This window comes from Echinops telfairi, unplaced genomic scaffold (genome assembly GCF_000313985.2).
Source record: "Echinops telfairi isolate 266 unplaced genomic scaffold, ASM31398v2 ScPeMD7_5592;HRSCAF=6446, whole genome shotgun sequence".
Classification (NCBI taxonomy): domain Eukaryota; kingdom Metazoa; phylum Chordata; class Mammalia; order Afrosoricida; family Tenrecidae; genus Echinops; species Echinops telfairi.
Genome location: NW_022109491.1, coordinates 45,483,279 through 45,500,008, shown reverse-complemented (window position 1 = coordinate 45,500,008; position 16,730 = coordinate 45,483,279). Strand labels below are relative to the sequence as shown.

General features: G+C 42.3%; 1 protein-coding gene across 1 annotated transcript in view; it reads right to left on the bottom strand.

Annotated features, from left to right (window-relative positions):
* The window catches only part of DTD1 (D-aminoacyl-tRNA deacylase 1), a 93,128-nt gene that overhangs the window by 74,535 nt on the left and 1,863 nt on the right, over positions 1 to 16,730 (bottom strand). Inside the window, exons 2-4 of the mRNA XM_030887004.2 lie at positions 16,701 to 16,725; positions 8,295 to 8,385; positions 893 to 1,128 (exon numbers count right to left, since the gene is read on the bottom strand). Coding sequence (XP_030742864.1) covers positions 893 to 1,128; positions 8,295 to 8,385; positions 16,701 to 16,725 — 352 coding nt within the window. The remainder of the gene's footprint in view (positions 1 to 892; positions 1,129 to 8,294; positions 8,386 to 16,700; positions 16,726 to 16,730) is intronic.

Sequence of the window (16,730 nt, the reverse complement as noted above, 5' to 3'; positions counted from 1 at the left end):
CAAATAAACAATGCTTGTATTTGTTCCCACTTCTGAATGTTTAAAAGCTGTAACAGTTTAAAAAACAAAACAAAAAGTGAAGGGTAAATACATGTGGAGTAAACCTCCGGTGAATTCATCCTGAACTCTGATCAGGGAACTGAACAGCCTTGCTATTGTGCAGAGAGCATTATTGCAAATGTCGTTAGTTAAAATTTAACACCTTATCATTTGATCTCCCTTTTTACCTATTTTAAAGTTTTTCTAATATTTTTCTGCTTTCTTTGCTACTGAGGCTTTTCTCTATTTTATTTTTGTTGTTAGCTTTTTTGCTTCTTTGTTTTTTATTTTTATATATTTTTTATGTCTGAAATCCAGGATGGTTGACTCTACAGAGACAGTAACTGATTAAGGGGCATAGCAGGGGAAGTTGGAGAAAAATGGGGAGGTAATAACAAGAAACACAAAGAAAGAAGAAAATGTTCTAAATTTAATTTTTGTAACGAATGTACAACTCTTCTTGATATGATTGAACTATTGAATTGTATATGTGGATTATGTCCCAATAAAAATGATAACAGAACTGATTCAAGAGGACCTAACAACAACAACACTATTATATTCTGTTCCTTTTCACTCTTTCATGTGGCTACTAGAAACGCTTACATAACATAAACCGCTTGCATTTGTGGCTCACACTGTATATTCAGTGAATAGGACTAACCTAAGCAGCCAACAAAATAATACTACATAAGATATACTCCTGGATTCCTAAAAAAAATTTAAGTGAAGAAGGATAAACATCAGGAAAAATAATAAGCCTAAACAATAGTTTATAAAGGATATTATCTTTCTCTGTGCCTGGGAGTGTACAAAGACCCCTTCCTGGACATGAACTCACTCTCCTGCCTACCTTTTATGAGCTCTGGTCTGTATACCTTCCGCAGCTGCTCCAGGAAGCTGTCATAAAACCCCTCAGCCTGTTCAGTAGGCATAGCCAGGTGGAAGTCTGGCTTGTTCCCCTTGAGGATGCACTGGAGGGTGAACTGGCTGACACAAAGCACCTCATACTGCTTGTCCATCACACTCTTTGACCACTGCTTCCCGCTCTCATCTTCAAACACACGTAGGTTTAAAATCTTGCGGGCCCTGCAGTGAAAAGCAGCAATGAGAACAACCTAAAGAAACATGAACCCCACCACCACCACACCCTACACCTACAATGAGCAGTAAAAAACATCCAGCCAGATATGGAGAGAATGCTGACTCCATGATTTAATAGAAAGCCTGGGTTTGGGCAAAGTACTTAACTACTTCATGCCTCAGTTTTCTCATCTGTAATAGAGGAGTAATTATAAGCCTATACCATAAGGTTGATTTGGATTTCCTGGTACTGCAGTGGTTGGGTCCTGGGCAGCTAACCGTCCATCCAGTATTTATAAATCACCAGCTGCTTCGTGGGAGAAAGAGGAGGCTTTGTACTCCTATAATGAATTCCAGTCTCAGAAATTCACAGCGACAGTTCTGCCCTATCCTATAGGAGCACTATGAGTGAGAATTGGCTCGATGACAATGATTGTTTTTTTCTTTTTGAGTTTTCCTTTTCTGGCAGTCCTTCCAATTCACAGGACCTACTGGTGGGAAGGAAAGGCCAGGGCAGGGGCTTCTTCCTGCCAAGAGAATGGACCCTCTGCTTGCTAGGAATGAACATTGTTTGTGAATGAAGTAAGCATTCACTAGCCAGGAAAATAAGAAATGGGTCTGGAAATGTCAACCTTGGTGACTGTCTCAACGTTGAGGTCAGGCTGGGTGGGCATCCCAAATTTATAACCTGATATAAGACTCAAGACATCCTGACGCGGAATTGTAGCCTAAGATAAGGACGAACTTAGTAACTAGAAAGGGGCTTCTGAAGAGTACTGGTCCCCCTCCCTTTGAAAGTGCCCTTTAAAAACAAGAAGCCATGCCCCTAGACAATGTCCTTCTCTTCTCTCACCTTGTGAGGGGGACCCACTTCACTCTCAAAATATATCTAATCTAAGGTGTCCTCACCTAAGTCCATGCTGTGGTGTGCATGTGAGTATGTAAACTTGGCTATCTGGCTCCTTACAAATCACACGGGTAGAACTTGCTTGTTCCCCTGTGGGCAACAACCAAGTAATATGCAGATTCTGCCATTCTCCTGCGGACCGAAGGTCACATCTTGGGAACAGCCACGACAGAAAATTGTTTGTGTGGTTTCAGGTTTGTGTGGTTCCAGAGGTAAGCCACTAGGGAAATAAACCTCCCCATTGCATGTCTTTATACTTTATATTTTGTTTTGATCTGTGTTCTCTCATTTTCTCTTGCTCTCTCTCTCTCCAGCGCCCCTAGGTCAAAAGAAGAAGCAGCACTCGTGTACTGTCAAAATAATAAAACACTTAATTAGACTGTTTATAAGTCCCAATATCCACGATCCAAAAATAGTCAGTTAAGGTGCATCCCCAGGTCAAGTCAGTTGGCCACTGCTGGCTCTCAGCACTCCTCTCTCAGGGGAAAGTGAACTCTGAGACATGTAGTAAGGGTGAGGCAGGCTCCAGGAGTAACATCCAAAGTCCACATACCAAACAAGCAGCACACGATCTAACCCACTACATGGATCCCCTGAGAGGAGATAAGAGACTTTTGCCTTTTCAAATTTCTGCTGAAGCGGAAACTTCTCTTGTCTTAATTTTTCTTAGATTTTTTCTATTTGTTCATCAGTTTCTGTCTACGCGTTACCCTACCAATCCTATGAGTAGGGTACCCTACCAGTTACCAAGACCGCCAGCGAGAGAATCTCTGTTACTATACATCTCTGAATTTTGTAATGGATTACTGGTTGTCTTTGGGGCTATTATTCTGGAGGGCTCTGTCAGAAGCCTTCAAAGCTTTGTTTGAGGCATTGATGAGCTCTCCCACTGAAAGTCTTCACACTCTACAAATGTCCATTTTCATTAAAATCTTGAAAGAATTTGCCTGTACCTGGTCTAATTGTTTTTCTATAGCTCAAGGCATGGCCTTACATACATCAACTACAAAGCACCTGATAATAGACTATCAATTATGGAAATCCGAGGAAGGCAAATCCCAGTTAAGGGGCTTGTGTGGCAGATGTAGACGTTTATTTGCCTCCTCTAATTAGAGGGAGAAGAAGTGAAGGGTTACAGGAGCTGTCTGGGCTGTACCCAGCAGTTCCTGCCTGGGCCAAAGGGGCAGCCCTCCCCAGAGAAAAGGGAAGCTACCAGGGAGACACCCCTAGGTACCTTCAAGGGTTGATTTTGTAGTGTAGTCCCATCCCTGGGATGCTGGTACCTGACATTCAACCACCTCGTTCTTTTTGTTATATTACTTAATAGAAATGAGGCAGAAAACATCAGTGCCTAAACACAGCCCTTTGGGATGTCTGTTGACCACTGGAAACCTAGAATTATCTTTAGACAGTCTGAAGCAGGAAACGTCCTTTATATCAACTCAGAGATTCTGAGGTCTGGGGTTACAATACCATCTTGCAGTTAGACTTGTCTTCCCAAAAAAAGGCAAATGGAAAGAAGTGCCTTATGCACAGGCCTTCATGGACCTTAGAGAGCACAAAGGAAAACCAAATTTTCCCTAGCCAGTAAATCCCCTGAGAAACACCCCCTTTGAGGCACAGTACCAAAGCTGAGCACCAAGAACACCTGATCACCAAGGCTGTTTCTAGGCAGCAACTGTGGGATGGCCTTGGATGAGCAGTTCACAGAGAGCTTCAAGTCAGTGCAGGTGCTCCAAGTCTGTCAGTAGGAGGGGCTAGAACCAAAAAAAAAAAAGATATCCAAATGCTAGTAGCCACAGGCACCTCGCCCTCCTCTGTTTTGTGTTGAACAGAAATGGAAACTCAAGTGAGCAGAGGAAAGGGCTGTTGGAGGCTCACATGCAGACCTGCCTTATAGAACAAATGAAGGACATTCACATTAAACCTGTGACTATTTCAAATTAACTAAGGTGCTCTGGAGCAAGAACGAAAGCCTGGCAGTTTTCAGAAACCGTCTTGTAGAGATAATTCAAATAGTTACCAATATGGATCCAGAGACACTTGATGAGAAAGTTGTTTTGAATATCCATTTAATGAATTAGTCTACTGGAGATATTGAAAGGAAACTCCAGTGTCATGCTACGGGAGCCCAGCGTAACCCACAGGAGCGCCTATCCACAGCTACCTTCGTATAAGACAACCAGGATACAGAGGAACAAAAGAAAGAACACACACACCACACACGCACACAGTTATTGGAGCTGCTATTACAGCCCATGTCAACTCTAGAGCTGCACAGCGTGGTGACTCAGCTCATCCCACATGACCCTGACCAGTCTGCTATGTCTGTGGGAAGCCTGGTCAAGTCCATCGTGAATGAAGCCCCACTCCACAGTTCTAGTGTAGGACTCCAAGACACAGAACTTGTGAGTGCCCCAAGTGAGTCTTGGTGGCAACAGATCCTGTTGACTGATGAGGTCCAAAATCCCCGACTCCTTTCAACACCACCATTGACATCAAACTCAAGGACCTGTGGGTATGTGTAGACACTGCTGGTCAGTATGCCTGCATCTTGATGTACTCAGGAGCTACTTATCTCGTACTAAAATCTCTGGGTGGCCTTCTGACATCCTCCTACCTCCATGCTATTGGCATTAACAGGCTGCCAACTAAGAGATTCCTTACACACAGCTGCTCTGCCTTTGGGAGGGCTCTTTCTTTTCACATCAGTTGTTGGTTGTTTCTGAATCTCCAGGTGCTCTTTTAGAATGAAGTCTTTTTTTTTTTTTAACTTAAATTAGGAGCTCAGATGACTTTTACCCTGGAACCTAGCAGCTATCAAGTAATAAAGTCTCAGAGGGCGCAAATTTCCCACCGGACCTTCATGACATTGACTCTGAGGTTTGGGCAATGGGAAGCCTGCAAAAGCTGTCAATGTAGAGCCAGTAATCATTAAACTGAAACCTGGGGCAAGCTACCCTAACAGACGTCAACATAGGTTTTTACTTCAAGAAATCAAAGTTCTTGCTCCCATTATATGCCACCAATTTAAAGAGGCGGACATGATTGTAGCAAGCCCAACTCTATATTATATTCCCATTTTAGCAGCCCAAAAGCAAATTGGAAATGGAGGCCAGTACAGGACCTGAGAGCAACCAATGAGATAGTGGCACTTTCAGAGATCACTAGCATCTGAGTAAAGGGCTTATGGTAAATCTTTCTCTGCTCTTTAGTTCAGTAGAGACAAGCTGCACAAATCCACACATCCCAGTTTCAGTTTCTGAATCTGCTCTTACCCCTTCTAGAGCCCTTGCTTTTGATACTACTACTCATACTGATTTTTGGCCTATGCCTGCCTGTTTAACACCCGACTAAGTTTATGCCTCCCAGGCTTCAGCAGTTCCACATAAAAATGATGATTATGGAAAAATATCAGCCAATTCCTTTGTGTAGCATCCATCAGGATGCTGCAAACAGACCCTTGCTCAAACCAATTACAGAGCACCTTCTGATGCCAAGTCATTCCCTCTTCCCTTTTGAACGCTTACACAAAACAGCCTGACTTTATCATATGGAGACCTCTACCGGTGTACGAGGTTCCCTGTGTTAATTAGCTGTCCAGTTTTGTCTCCTCAGGCAGTCATGACCCCAGTGGTGGCTTGAAAATAAAGCCACAGTTAAAAGCTAACATTGGGCAACGTCATCTTTCAGCTTCCACAAAAGAGACCTGTTTGCTGTTTGATGATTCATTTTTCCCTAGCAGGTAGACAGTTAAAGAATAGGCACAGGAAGAGAGTAGTCTTGAGGGGCCATAGCGCCCCCTTTCAGCAAGAAGTCAAATTGGTCTTTGCCCCTTTACCTGAAAGAAGTCAGTCTAGCTCTCTTCAGGGAGGAATGACAGAAATAGGACAGGGGTTTCTGCCCGCCAAGGAAATGATCTCTGCTTTCTCAGAAGGATAATTATGTTTGCTAAGGAAATGGACCCTCTGCTTGCTTGGAATGAACATTTTTTTTGTTAAGAGAGTAAGCATTTTGCTGGGTAGATGTAAAAAAATTTTTTAAATGGGCCTGGAGACACCAACCCTAGTAATGTCTCAATGTTGAGGTCTGGCTGGGGGGCATCCCAAGATGCTTACCCAATTTTATAGCCTGAAATGACTCATGACATCCCGATACAGAATTGTAGCCTGAGATAAATTAGAAATATGTAGAAGACCCAAGGATGAACTTAGTAGCTAATTAGAAATTGACTTTTGCGGAGCTTTGATCCTCCTCCCTTTGAAAGTGCCCTTTTAAAACAAGGACCGTTCCCCGAGACAACGTCCTCCTCCTCTCTCGCCTCATGAGAGGGACCTGCTTCACCCTTAGGTGTATCATATGTATGCTTAAGGTGTCCTTCTCACCTTGCGAGGGGAACCTGCTTCATCTCTTCTGAAGTGAACCTGTTTAAATAAGCCTTTGGCTTAACAGTTTACTATGGTGTGCTTGTGAGTGTGTGAGCACAGCTTATCCTTGACTCCTTACAATCACACAGGTAGACTCGCTGGTTCCCTGGACGACAACCTGGAGTATCTGCAGGGCCTGGCATTCCCCTCCGGGACTGAATGTCACAGGAACTGGCGTGACGATGGCAATCTGTTCAAGTTGAGGATATTTCAAAGCATGGTTCAAATGCGAATTTTTTAGAAAAGAATTCATTCTGTGCACTGGAATAAAGGGCAGCCTATTTTTATATATCTTCTAGAAATAATCCAAAATGAAAAATTCAGCATATACCCTGAGATATTGCCCATCACTGCAAATACGCAAAGGAATCCAAGCAAAGATACCTTGACAACTATGGCAAATGCTCTTTAACCTCATGGGTGTTTGCTCTATATTTGTGAATAACAAAGGATAGACACCCGGACAAGAAGTGAACCAGGTGAGGTATAGAGGGTCAGATCTGAGAAGCACAGTAAAGAACCATCTACATGAAAGCTGATATTCCTCCATTTGAGAGCCACCCTCTACCATGGTGTTGAAGACAAAGTTAACACTCCCAGTGGGCTTCCTGTGGGTCAAAGTTCTAAAAGCTCTATAATCACGAATTAATGGGACCCTTACAAAATTACCCTAAGTAGTGGGTTTATCTTACGTTGTCATCTCTCATTTCCACCAAATGAAGAGTTAACTTCTTATATCGGGGCCACAAAAAGACTCAGACCTGGAATTCAGTTTTTAACACTGTGCCATGTTACGAGGAGCCCAGAAGACATATTGGGCTCCAAACTGAACTGCTAACTGAAAGGTCAGTGGTTCGAGCCCACCAGTTACTCCAAGAGAGAAAGATGAGACTTTCTGTTCCTGTCAATATTTACAACCTCAGAACTCTATGGAGTTCTAATCCATCATATATGGTGGCTATCATTCAGAGTCAATTCGAAGACAGTGGGTTGGGGTTGGAGCTGGTTGGGTTTGGTTATACCCCTTGATGGCCTCTTGGGTATCCAGGGGAGAAACATTTAAATTTAAACATCTGAGGTGGTACTGAATTGTCATTACCAGTCATCAATACCTTAGCAGGAATTAGATCTGAGTCTAATTCTTACCATCATTCAAAAGAGACAATAGCAAAGTAGAAAATGCTTATAAGAAAAGATAAGACTTCATAGGCTATACCCAGGCTCTGGGTATCAAGGATTAAAATAAAACAATCTAAGGATCTGAAGTAAACCGGTCAAGTGGAGGGGGATATCAGAGAAGGGGCTGAGTGTACAAAGAGGTCCCGTAAGGCAGCAGCAAAAGGAAGCTCCCCTAACTCAGTAAAAAGAGCAGTGGCTTCAGGGTCAGATCACTTAGATTCTATCTGTTCTCAAGCTTTATACTAAGTGTCTGTATGTATGACTTTGGGCGTGTAATCTAACCTCTCTGAGCATCAGGTAATATGCGTACAATGGAAAACCAGGCATTTAAAAATGCATAAATAATGCCCAGATTATATTGCACAAATTGTAAAACAAATCATATGTAAAAAGAAAATAAGACTCCTTTTTGTGCTAAAAGAGAAAGAGGCCTATTTCACAATGAAGCAGCAAGTCAGGGTAGCTGGGAAGTTAGCCTTCTGCTCCATGGCTGACCAAGTGGGTGACCTAAGAGCCCTTTTCTTCAGACTCTAGAACACGAAGATAACCATCCTACATCAAATAGAGCATTGATACAGGCACAAGATAGTGTGAACATGTCCAGTGCGGCCACTCTGGATACCATTAATATAACATTAATGTAGAAATATATATCTTACATGTGCTCCAATTCTTTCTGCGTATCTTCAAGAGAAATGCCCAGCAACACACAAAGGCCTTGCCCAATGGCACTGATCTGCTGTCCTCCAACTAGAAATAAACGAAGTAGAAAAAAAAAAAATTAAACAGACACCATAAGCATTTTTTGTCCCAGCAGTTTTATTGGCATATAATTCACATTCATACAATTCAATAGTTCAATCACATCAAGAAGAGTTATACAATCATCACCAGAATCAGTTTTAGACATTTTCTTCATTCTTGTACTCATTGTTATTAGCGGTCTCCCCAAGGAATCATTAATCCAATTAGTGTCTCGATAGATTTACCCATCCTGGATTTCATATACAGAAACAGATTTTTTAAATTAACAAGAAGATTTCCAATTGCTTACAGATTGGCTTTGGGCCTCCACTCCGCACTCCTCCCCTCATTCACATTATGATTTTTGGGGAGAAACGGGCCAGTCAGGATGCAGTATAGCACTGATGAAACATACAACTTTTCTCTGGTTCTTTAATGCTTCCTCCCCACCACTCTCATGACCCTAATTCTACCTTACAAATCTGGCCAGACCAGAGCATGTACATGGGTACAGATAAGAGCTGGAAACACAGGGAATACAGGACATATAAACTCCTCAGGACCAATCTTGAGAGTAGCCATACCAGGAGGGGAAGGGGAAGGTAGGAGGAGAAAGGGGGAACCAATCACAATGACCTACTTATAACCCCCTCCCAGGAGGGTGGACAACAGACAAGGGCGTAAAGGGAGACATCAAACATTGAAAGACATGGAAAAATAATAATAATTTATAAATTATCAAGGGTTCATGAAAGAGGGAGGGACGGGAAGGGAGGGAAAAAATGAGGAGCTGATACCAAGGGCTCAAGTAGAAAAAAAAATGCTTTGAAAAAAATGATGGCAACATATGTACAAATGTGCTGAGACAATGGGTGTATGTATGGATTGTGATGAGTTGTATGAGCCTCCAATAAAATGATTTAAAAAGAAAAAAATTAACAAGAATAACAAGGTAAAACAGATAAAAACCTCAGTAGAAAAGAAAGCAGAAATATTAAAAACTAGAACAAGTTTAAATGGATCATAAGGAAGATCAAATGATAGGGAGCTAAATTTTACCTAACTGCATAATCAACAATCCACTTTCCCCTGCATTCTGCGCGATAGCAAGGTTATTCATCCCTGGTCCATGTTCGGAGAGAAGTCACCAAGGGTTTAGGGGTTAATTCATATGTATTACCCCTTCACTTGAAAAAAAAACTGAAACAGCTTTATTTTAATCTAACTACATATGTGTGCCATAATCAACTTTACAATGCTGTCTGGTAACAAAGTTATTCACATCCTCAACTACAATTGGAGAGGACTCACATGTGAGGACTTTGAAAATGAAATTTGGGCTTGCACTGTCATCCATAGCCTTCCACAAACCAAGTGTTCATAATTTAAGTTCTGATACTATTCCCTCCTTTGGATTTGGATTTTACTACTTACAATCCTTGGATCACACAGGCTGGTGTTATTCCATGTGGACTTAGTTGATGCCTCACTTAGATGACTGCTTGATTGAAGACAAGCTTTTAAGACTCCAGATGCTATTCTCTCTGGTAGCCGGGCACCATCTAATTCTTTACCACATTTTCCACAGCACCCGTATTGTTAGAGATCTCTTCATGAAGTCGAGCATCAGGCAGCGCCATGTTGTAAGAACTAACTCTTTGTCGATTACAGCTATAATTAAGTTCTAGCCCAAAATCTATTATGTATCTATGGTTTATACATGTCTCTGGTTCACCTTAGAGACATCGTTGCTATTTTATGTTAGAGAACATTACGAATCATTGCCCTGGGAATCGCTTCCACTGCCATCAAGTCAATGCTAACTCATAGGGCAGAAGAGAACTTCCCCATGGATCTCTGAGCCTGAACATTTTCACAGGAGTAAAAAGCCTCACCCTTCCCCTGCAGAGCTGACTGGTGGTTTTGAACTGCTGACCAATAGGTAACCAGTAGGCATTGATAGTGTCATTAGTTTAGCCAATGATATAGAATTTAAAATACTACTGGGAAAAGGAAATTATATGAGTATTGGCCAGCTATTAACCACAATACATGAATTGTTGACTTGTATAGATTAAACTCTTAAGTGACTGGACACTATTTACACAAACGGAGGTTGGTGGTAGAGTAAACCTTCCAATAATATTCATTCACAACAGCAGCACCACATCTACCAGATTAATATATGTCATAATGAAGCAAGGAGGGCATTAAAATAGTAAGTATATAGTAGTTCTGGTGCGCCATTTATTGGACACACTCAAAGCAAAAGATTCTAACAAAAGTCCAACATTCATCAGTTCTATTCCTTTGGGCTAGCAGGCATCTGCTCCTTCTCACATCAGGGAGTTTCAGCCTTAAATCCAATGGCTATACAAGGGAGTTCACTTAGTGGGGTTTTCCACATTGAGTCCTTCTGGTGTGGCCTACGAAGGATGTTGTGTGCCTCGAAAGAACAGAGTCTAAAGTTCCAGTAGTCTATAGCACATGAACTGATTCACTTTTTAAGGGCTACATGAAAACTAAGTCAAAGTATCCAATTAGCAACCAAGTACTAAGCATATTCTCCACGTGGGTTCCACATAGGTATTTTTCCCAATGAAAGGTTTTTCCTCCCCGTGTTCCTACAAATAGAGGAGTCATTGTCTTCTGAGCTACTTGTTCAGAGCAAATTGGGTTTTTTTCTACAACACAAAAAGCAACTATACACATGGACATCTCAAGATGGAATACATGATATCAAATTGACTATGTCTATGCAAAGAGATTATCTAGAAGCTCATTAGCAGCTAAAACCACACCAGGGGGCCAACAGTGGAACAGACCATCAATTGCTCATATTTAAGTTCAGGTTCAAGTTAAGAAAATCGAAACAAACCCACAAGAGCCAAAATATGACCTTGAGTATATCCCATCCAAAGTTTGAGAACATTTCAAAATCAGATTTGCTGCATTGAACAATAATAACAGGAGATCTGAAGAGCTGTGGGCTGATATCAAGAACATTCTATAGGAAGAAAGCAAAATGTCATTAAAAAGACAAGAAAAAAAGGAATGATGAAAGGAGACAGCAAAAGAGATTCTAAAATTTGGTCCTAATCATAGAGTAGCTGAGACAAATTAAATAAATGATGAGGTAAAATAGCTGAACAGAAATTGTCAAAGGGCAGCTGGAGAAGATAAAATAATATATTATAATAAAATGTGCAATGACGTGAAGTTAGAAATCCAAATGGAAGGACACAGCACATCAGAAACTAAAAGAGCTCAAGATGAAATTCAAGCCTTGAGTTGCAATATTGAAAGATTCTATGGGTAAAACATTGAATGAGGCAGGAAGTATCAAAAGAAGATGGAATAATACATGGAGCCACTATACCAAAGAGAACTGGTGAACAGTCAATCATTTCAAAGGGTATCATATGCACAAGAACTAATAATCCTGAAGGAAGAAGTCCAAGCTGCACTGAAGAAATTAACCAAAAACATGGCTCCAGGTAGTGATGAGCTATCAACTGAAATGTTTCAACAAATTGATGAAGCACTGGAAGCACTCACTTGTCTATGCCAGAAAATTTCAAAATCAGCTACTTGGTCTACTGACTGGAAGAGATTTATATCTGTACCCCTTCCAAAGAAACGTATCCCAACAGAAAGCACAGATTATAAAACAATATCATTAATATTACATACAAGTAAAATTTTGCTGAAGACCATCCAACAAGAGTTGCAGCAGTACATTGACAGGGAGCTACCTTAGATTTAGACAGGATTCAAAAGAGGACATGGAACAAAGGATATCAAGGCTGAAATAAGATGGATTTTGTCTGGAAACAGAGAATACCAGAAAGATGTTTACTTGTGTTTTCTTGGCTGTGCTAAGGTCTTCGACTGTGGGGATAGCCTTGAGAAGAATGGGAATTCCAGAACACTTCATTGTGCTCGTGCTAAATATGTACATGAATCAGTTGTGGGAACAGAACAAGGTTTAAAACCAAGATAGGTGCGTATCCTCTCGCCATACTTGTCCAATCTGTATGCTGAGCAAATAATCATAGAAGCTGGATTACATGAAGAAGAATCTGGCATCAGGATTGGAGGGAGACTTATTTACAATTTATGATATGCAGATGACACAACTTATTTGCTGAAAGGAAGGAAGGACTTGAAATATCTGCAGATGAAGACCAAGGATTACAGCCTTCAGTATGGATTACAATTCAATGTGGAAAAAAAAAGTTCAAAACTGGACCAATGATCAAAAAACTGAAATTGTCAAGGAGTTTGTCTTGCTTGGATCCACAATCAATGCTCACGGAAGCAGCAGTCAAGAGATCAAACAATGCATTGCATTGAGCAAATCTGCTGCACAGACTTCTTTAAAGTATTTAAAAGCAAGGAGGTTACTTTGAGGACTCAGGTGTGCCTGACCCAAGCCATCGTATTTTCAAGCACTTCCCATGTATGTGAAACTTGGACAATGAATAAGGAAGTCAGAAGAAGAGCCCAAGTATTTGAATGATGGTGATGGCAAAGCATACTGAAAGTACCATGAACTGCCAAAAGATCAAATAAAGCTGTCTTGGAACGATTATAGCCAGAAGGATCCTTAGAAGCAAGAATAGACTTTGTCTCATGTACTTTGGACCTGTTATCAGGAGAGACCAGTCCCTGAAAAAGGATAGCTTTGGTAGAAGAGACACTCTGACAGTGGCTGCAACAATGGACTCGGGCATTAATAAATGTGAGATTGGAGTAGACCAGATGCCCCAAAGTGGTAAAATGGATAAAAAATTTTTAAAAAGCCTATGGTTCCTACACACAATGGAATACTATGCATCCCTAAAAAATAGTGGCGAAAGCATGAAATACCGCATGACATGGAAGGACCAGGAAATTATTATGCTGAGAGAAGTAAGTCAATCCCAAAAGGACAAGTATTGTATGAGTGTACTACTATAAGAAAAACACCAACTTAACAAATCTTAGGAACCGATTCCCGAACAAAAGGAGAGGCTACCTACCGGCCATGAGCTACACATCATCTAACCCTTTTATGCACGTCCCAAGAGCCAACATGAAGGAGGTAAACCTCACATTGTCTGAGGTCACTCCTTCAGAAGGGGGAATTGGAAGGTGACCATCCACTTGAGGCTATACAACATCGTCACAAAGCTGGGGCAAACCAGTGGGTCCCAAAGAGGAAAGGAAGGAGCTTTCCAGAAATTCAAGCCAGGACCAGGAGCGGGGACCACCTACATTGTGGAGGAGATGCTGGTAGTTCTGTTGGTGAGTATGGTGGGTGGTTGGGGAGAACTAACCACATAGCGGGAAGGGATGCTAAACAATGAGTGCAGGGAACCGAAGGGGACAGTGGACCAGATCTTAGATACCTGGATAGACACAACGGATTCATTTCTACCCGACCTGAGGTGAACCACACCACGGACTGAACACCAGGATGATCACAGAAGCTGGTCTGGCAGGCAGCAGGGCACAACACGGGGCTACTCCAGAAGGACTTAGCAATCAGGCCCTGGTGAATGAACTGAACCCTGCCTCGAAGCTTCCTGCATTCTTGGACTGAGGACTGGGGTACTTGGATAGGAGAGGAAGCAGAGAGTGGCCACCGCAGGATTGTGGAAATGGTGGTCATTGGACCTTTGTGGGGAACCGCTGGCTCAGAAGGTGTCCAATGTCCAAAGGGACCCAGGATTACCATACATGTAGTATCTCAATGCCCATCCTACAGGGGCATGACAGGTTGGGACCCGCTGAGCAGGGATCTACACTCGGAAGAATTGGCCCAGGGAGGCCCCCACTGGCATCAGTTCCCATATTTAGGGTAAACTGAGCCCCATCGAATGAGAGATTAAACTGTGTAGGACAAAAATGCCTGGGTTGAACTGTACTTACATAGATTCCTCCGACAACAGTGTCTGGAGGGCTGGGTCAATGTGAAAATTGATGATGATAATACATAGTGCAATCAACTTTGCTTATATAGGGGTTGCTTTCCTGCTTGCAGGTTATGTTTGTTTTTTCTTTTTCTTTTGGGGGGTGTGTGTTCTGTTTATTTGGTTGCTCACTGGCTTACGGCTGCTAATGATGCAACTGATATTATAGGGTTGCGATGTTTGTCTTATTACCACCGCCATAGTAAACCTGAGAGACAGGCAAACCCATGGACAAGCAGATGAGGAGTCTGGACTTGTGACAAACAGAAAAGTTATTCCCCAGGTTGTCCCCCATAATATATGCCAAACCTAAGGTGCTGTTGGCACACACATGGTCACTGACTATACACTTGGAGGTCAACTGCTTAAAGGTTACCTGCCTGAAGGTTGTCAGCCATCTAGAGCAATCAGACCTTATAGTCTGCCCCACCCTGAGGAGCGCCCACTCCTTTCTGATAAGTATAATTGACTGTTCCCCTGAAGGGGAGCCCAAAGACACCCACGGTTAAACCAACTCAGGGACGACCAAGGTTAAGCTGCCATCTTGACTCTAGAGCCCGCCTATCTTATTACATGTACGCCTTCCTGTCACATGTATGACTATTGTATAACCCCTTCTGTGACACCTGTGGTTACCTGTAATTAGACCTGACCTGAATTGGTTCTGGGGTGCAAGTACCTACCTCTTCTTGTTCCATGACAGAATTTCTTCTCTGGCTTTTTGAATGCTGATGAGGGTCTTTTCTTTCTTATTCATTACTTGTATTTTGGTCTTCATATTATTATTATCTTACCCTTACTCCTTAGCACGATCATGTTTTTTATTGCTTCTGTTGGGTTTCCCAGTTTGTGATGCACAGGAGTAGATGCATAGTGATAATAACTAATACAAGGGTTGATAGGGAATGCAAGGGTTGGGAGTGGGTGACAGGGAAGGAAAGGGTAATTCAGGAATAAAAAATAGAGGTGGGAGGAAGGAAGGAGCACTAGAACTGATTGCACAACCCATTTTAAAGCCAATTTAACCATGGGCAGGGGAAATGTTCAAAATTTTATATGGTAATGATTGTACAATTCTCCTTGATATGACTGAATGATTGAATTTATGATATGTGCCAATAAAACTGTTATAAAACCATTGTAAGGCTGATGCTGGACACGGTGGTGTCTCGCTTTGTTGTACATAGGGGCACTGTGACTAGGATCCGACTTAACAGCAACTAACAACAATGAACTTAAATATTTACTGATTTTTAGCTATAACACCTGTTTTAAAATTTCGTAGCTCATAGAACCCTATTTCCTTTTACTCCAGAACCATATCCAAAACCAGTTATCAGAAAACCCAAGCTCCCTGCCATCGCGTCACATCTGACATAATGGCCCTACATAGGTTTTCTGAAGCTGTAAGTTCCTTCTCCATGGTGGATTTGCGGAAACCCTCAGCTTTGCATAACCCACAGGGCCACCAGGGCCCCTGAAAGTCACCAGAAGGGTGTAGAAATCATAAGCCCGAGTTGAAAGTAGAATAGTCATCTAAATATGTTTTAGTGGGTTTTGAGATCTCCTCAGGGTGTTTTGTTTCGAGAGTTACACTTTTATGAACACAAGAACAAATATTTGCTGTAGATTGGCTAGAAAGCAAGGACATTTGAACTGAAATTACAACTCTACCCAAAAGAATACAAAATACTATTATTTTTATTTAAATAATTTTAATATCGTGATTTTAGTATTAAAACAGCATTATCTGCATTAATCATTTGGAACCTCTGAAAGTTCAAACTGAATTAGAGTGACTTAGTCATCGCTCATGATTGGGTGGCTTGGTCCACACGAAATAAGTGAAAAAGATGCTTTATTTTGACTGGAATTCTGTTTGTGACAGAATAGAGCTCTCTGTAAAGGGCCTGCCAGGAGGGGGCTGGGCACTGACCAGGTGGCTGCACAAGCAACCAGCACACACCCAATTCTGCAGAGCTGTATATTTCATTGGAAATCAGACTTCATAAAAATTTCTCTCTTCGAAAAATGACCCAAACTGCAAGATGTTAAAGAGACCAGTGAAAGGGGGTAGCGCCTGCTCCGGAAATGCTTGATGCACTATGGGCACACCAGGAGGCTCGAAGGCTCGGCACCCACACACACGCGGGAAAACCAGAACGAGGGTACCACGAGCCGGAAGGGGAGATCCTCCACGCCAGGGCGCGCTGGGGCCTCCCGCGCGCAGGGGACTCGCGTGGCCTGGAGCTGCTCGGGAGCCGGCCGGGGACCGTGCTCAGCAGGGGTCGGAGCGGCGCCCACTGGGCAGGGGGCCTAGAGCCAGGGGATACTCCTCCGGGGTCCCGACCGCGCCCGACTGACCTGTGACGCTGGCCTGCGTGACGCGCTGCA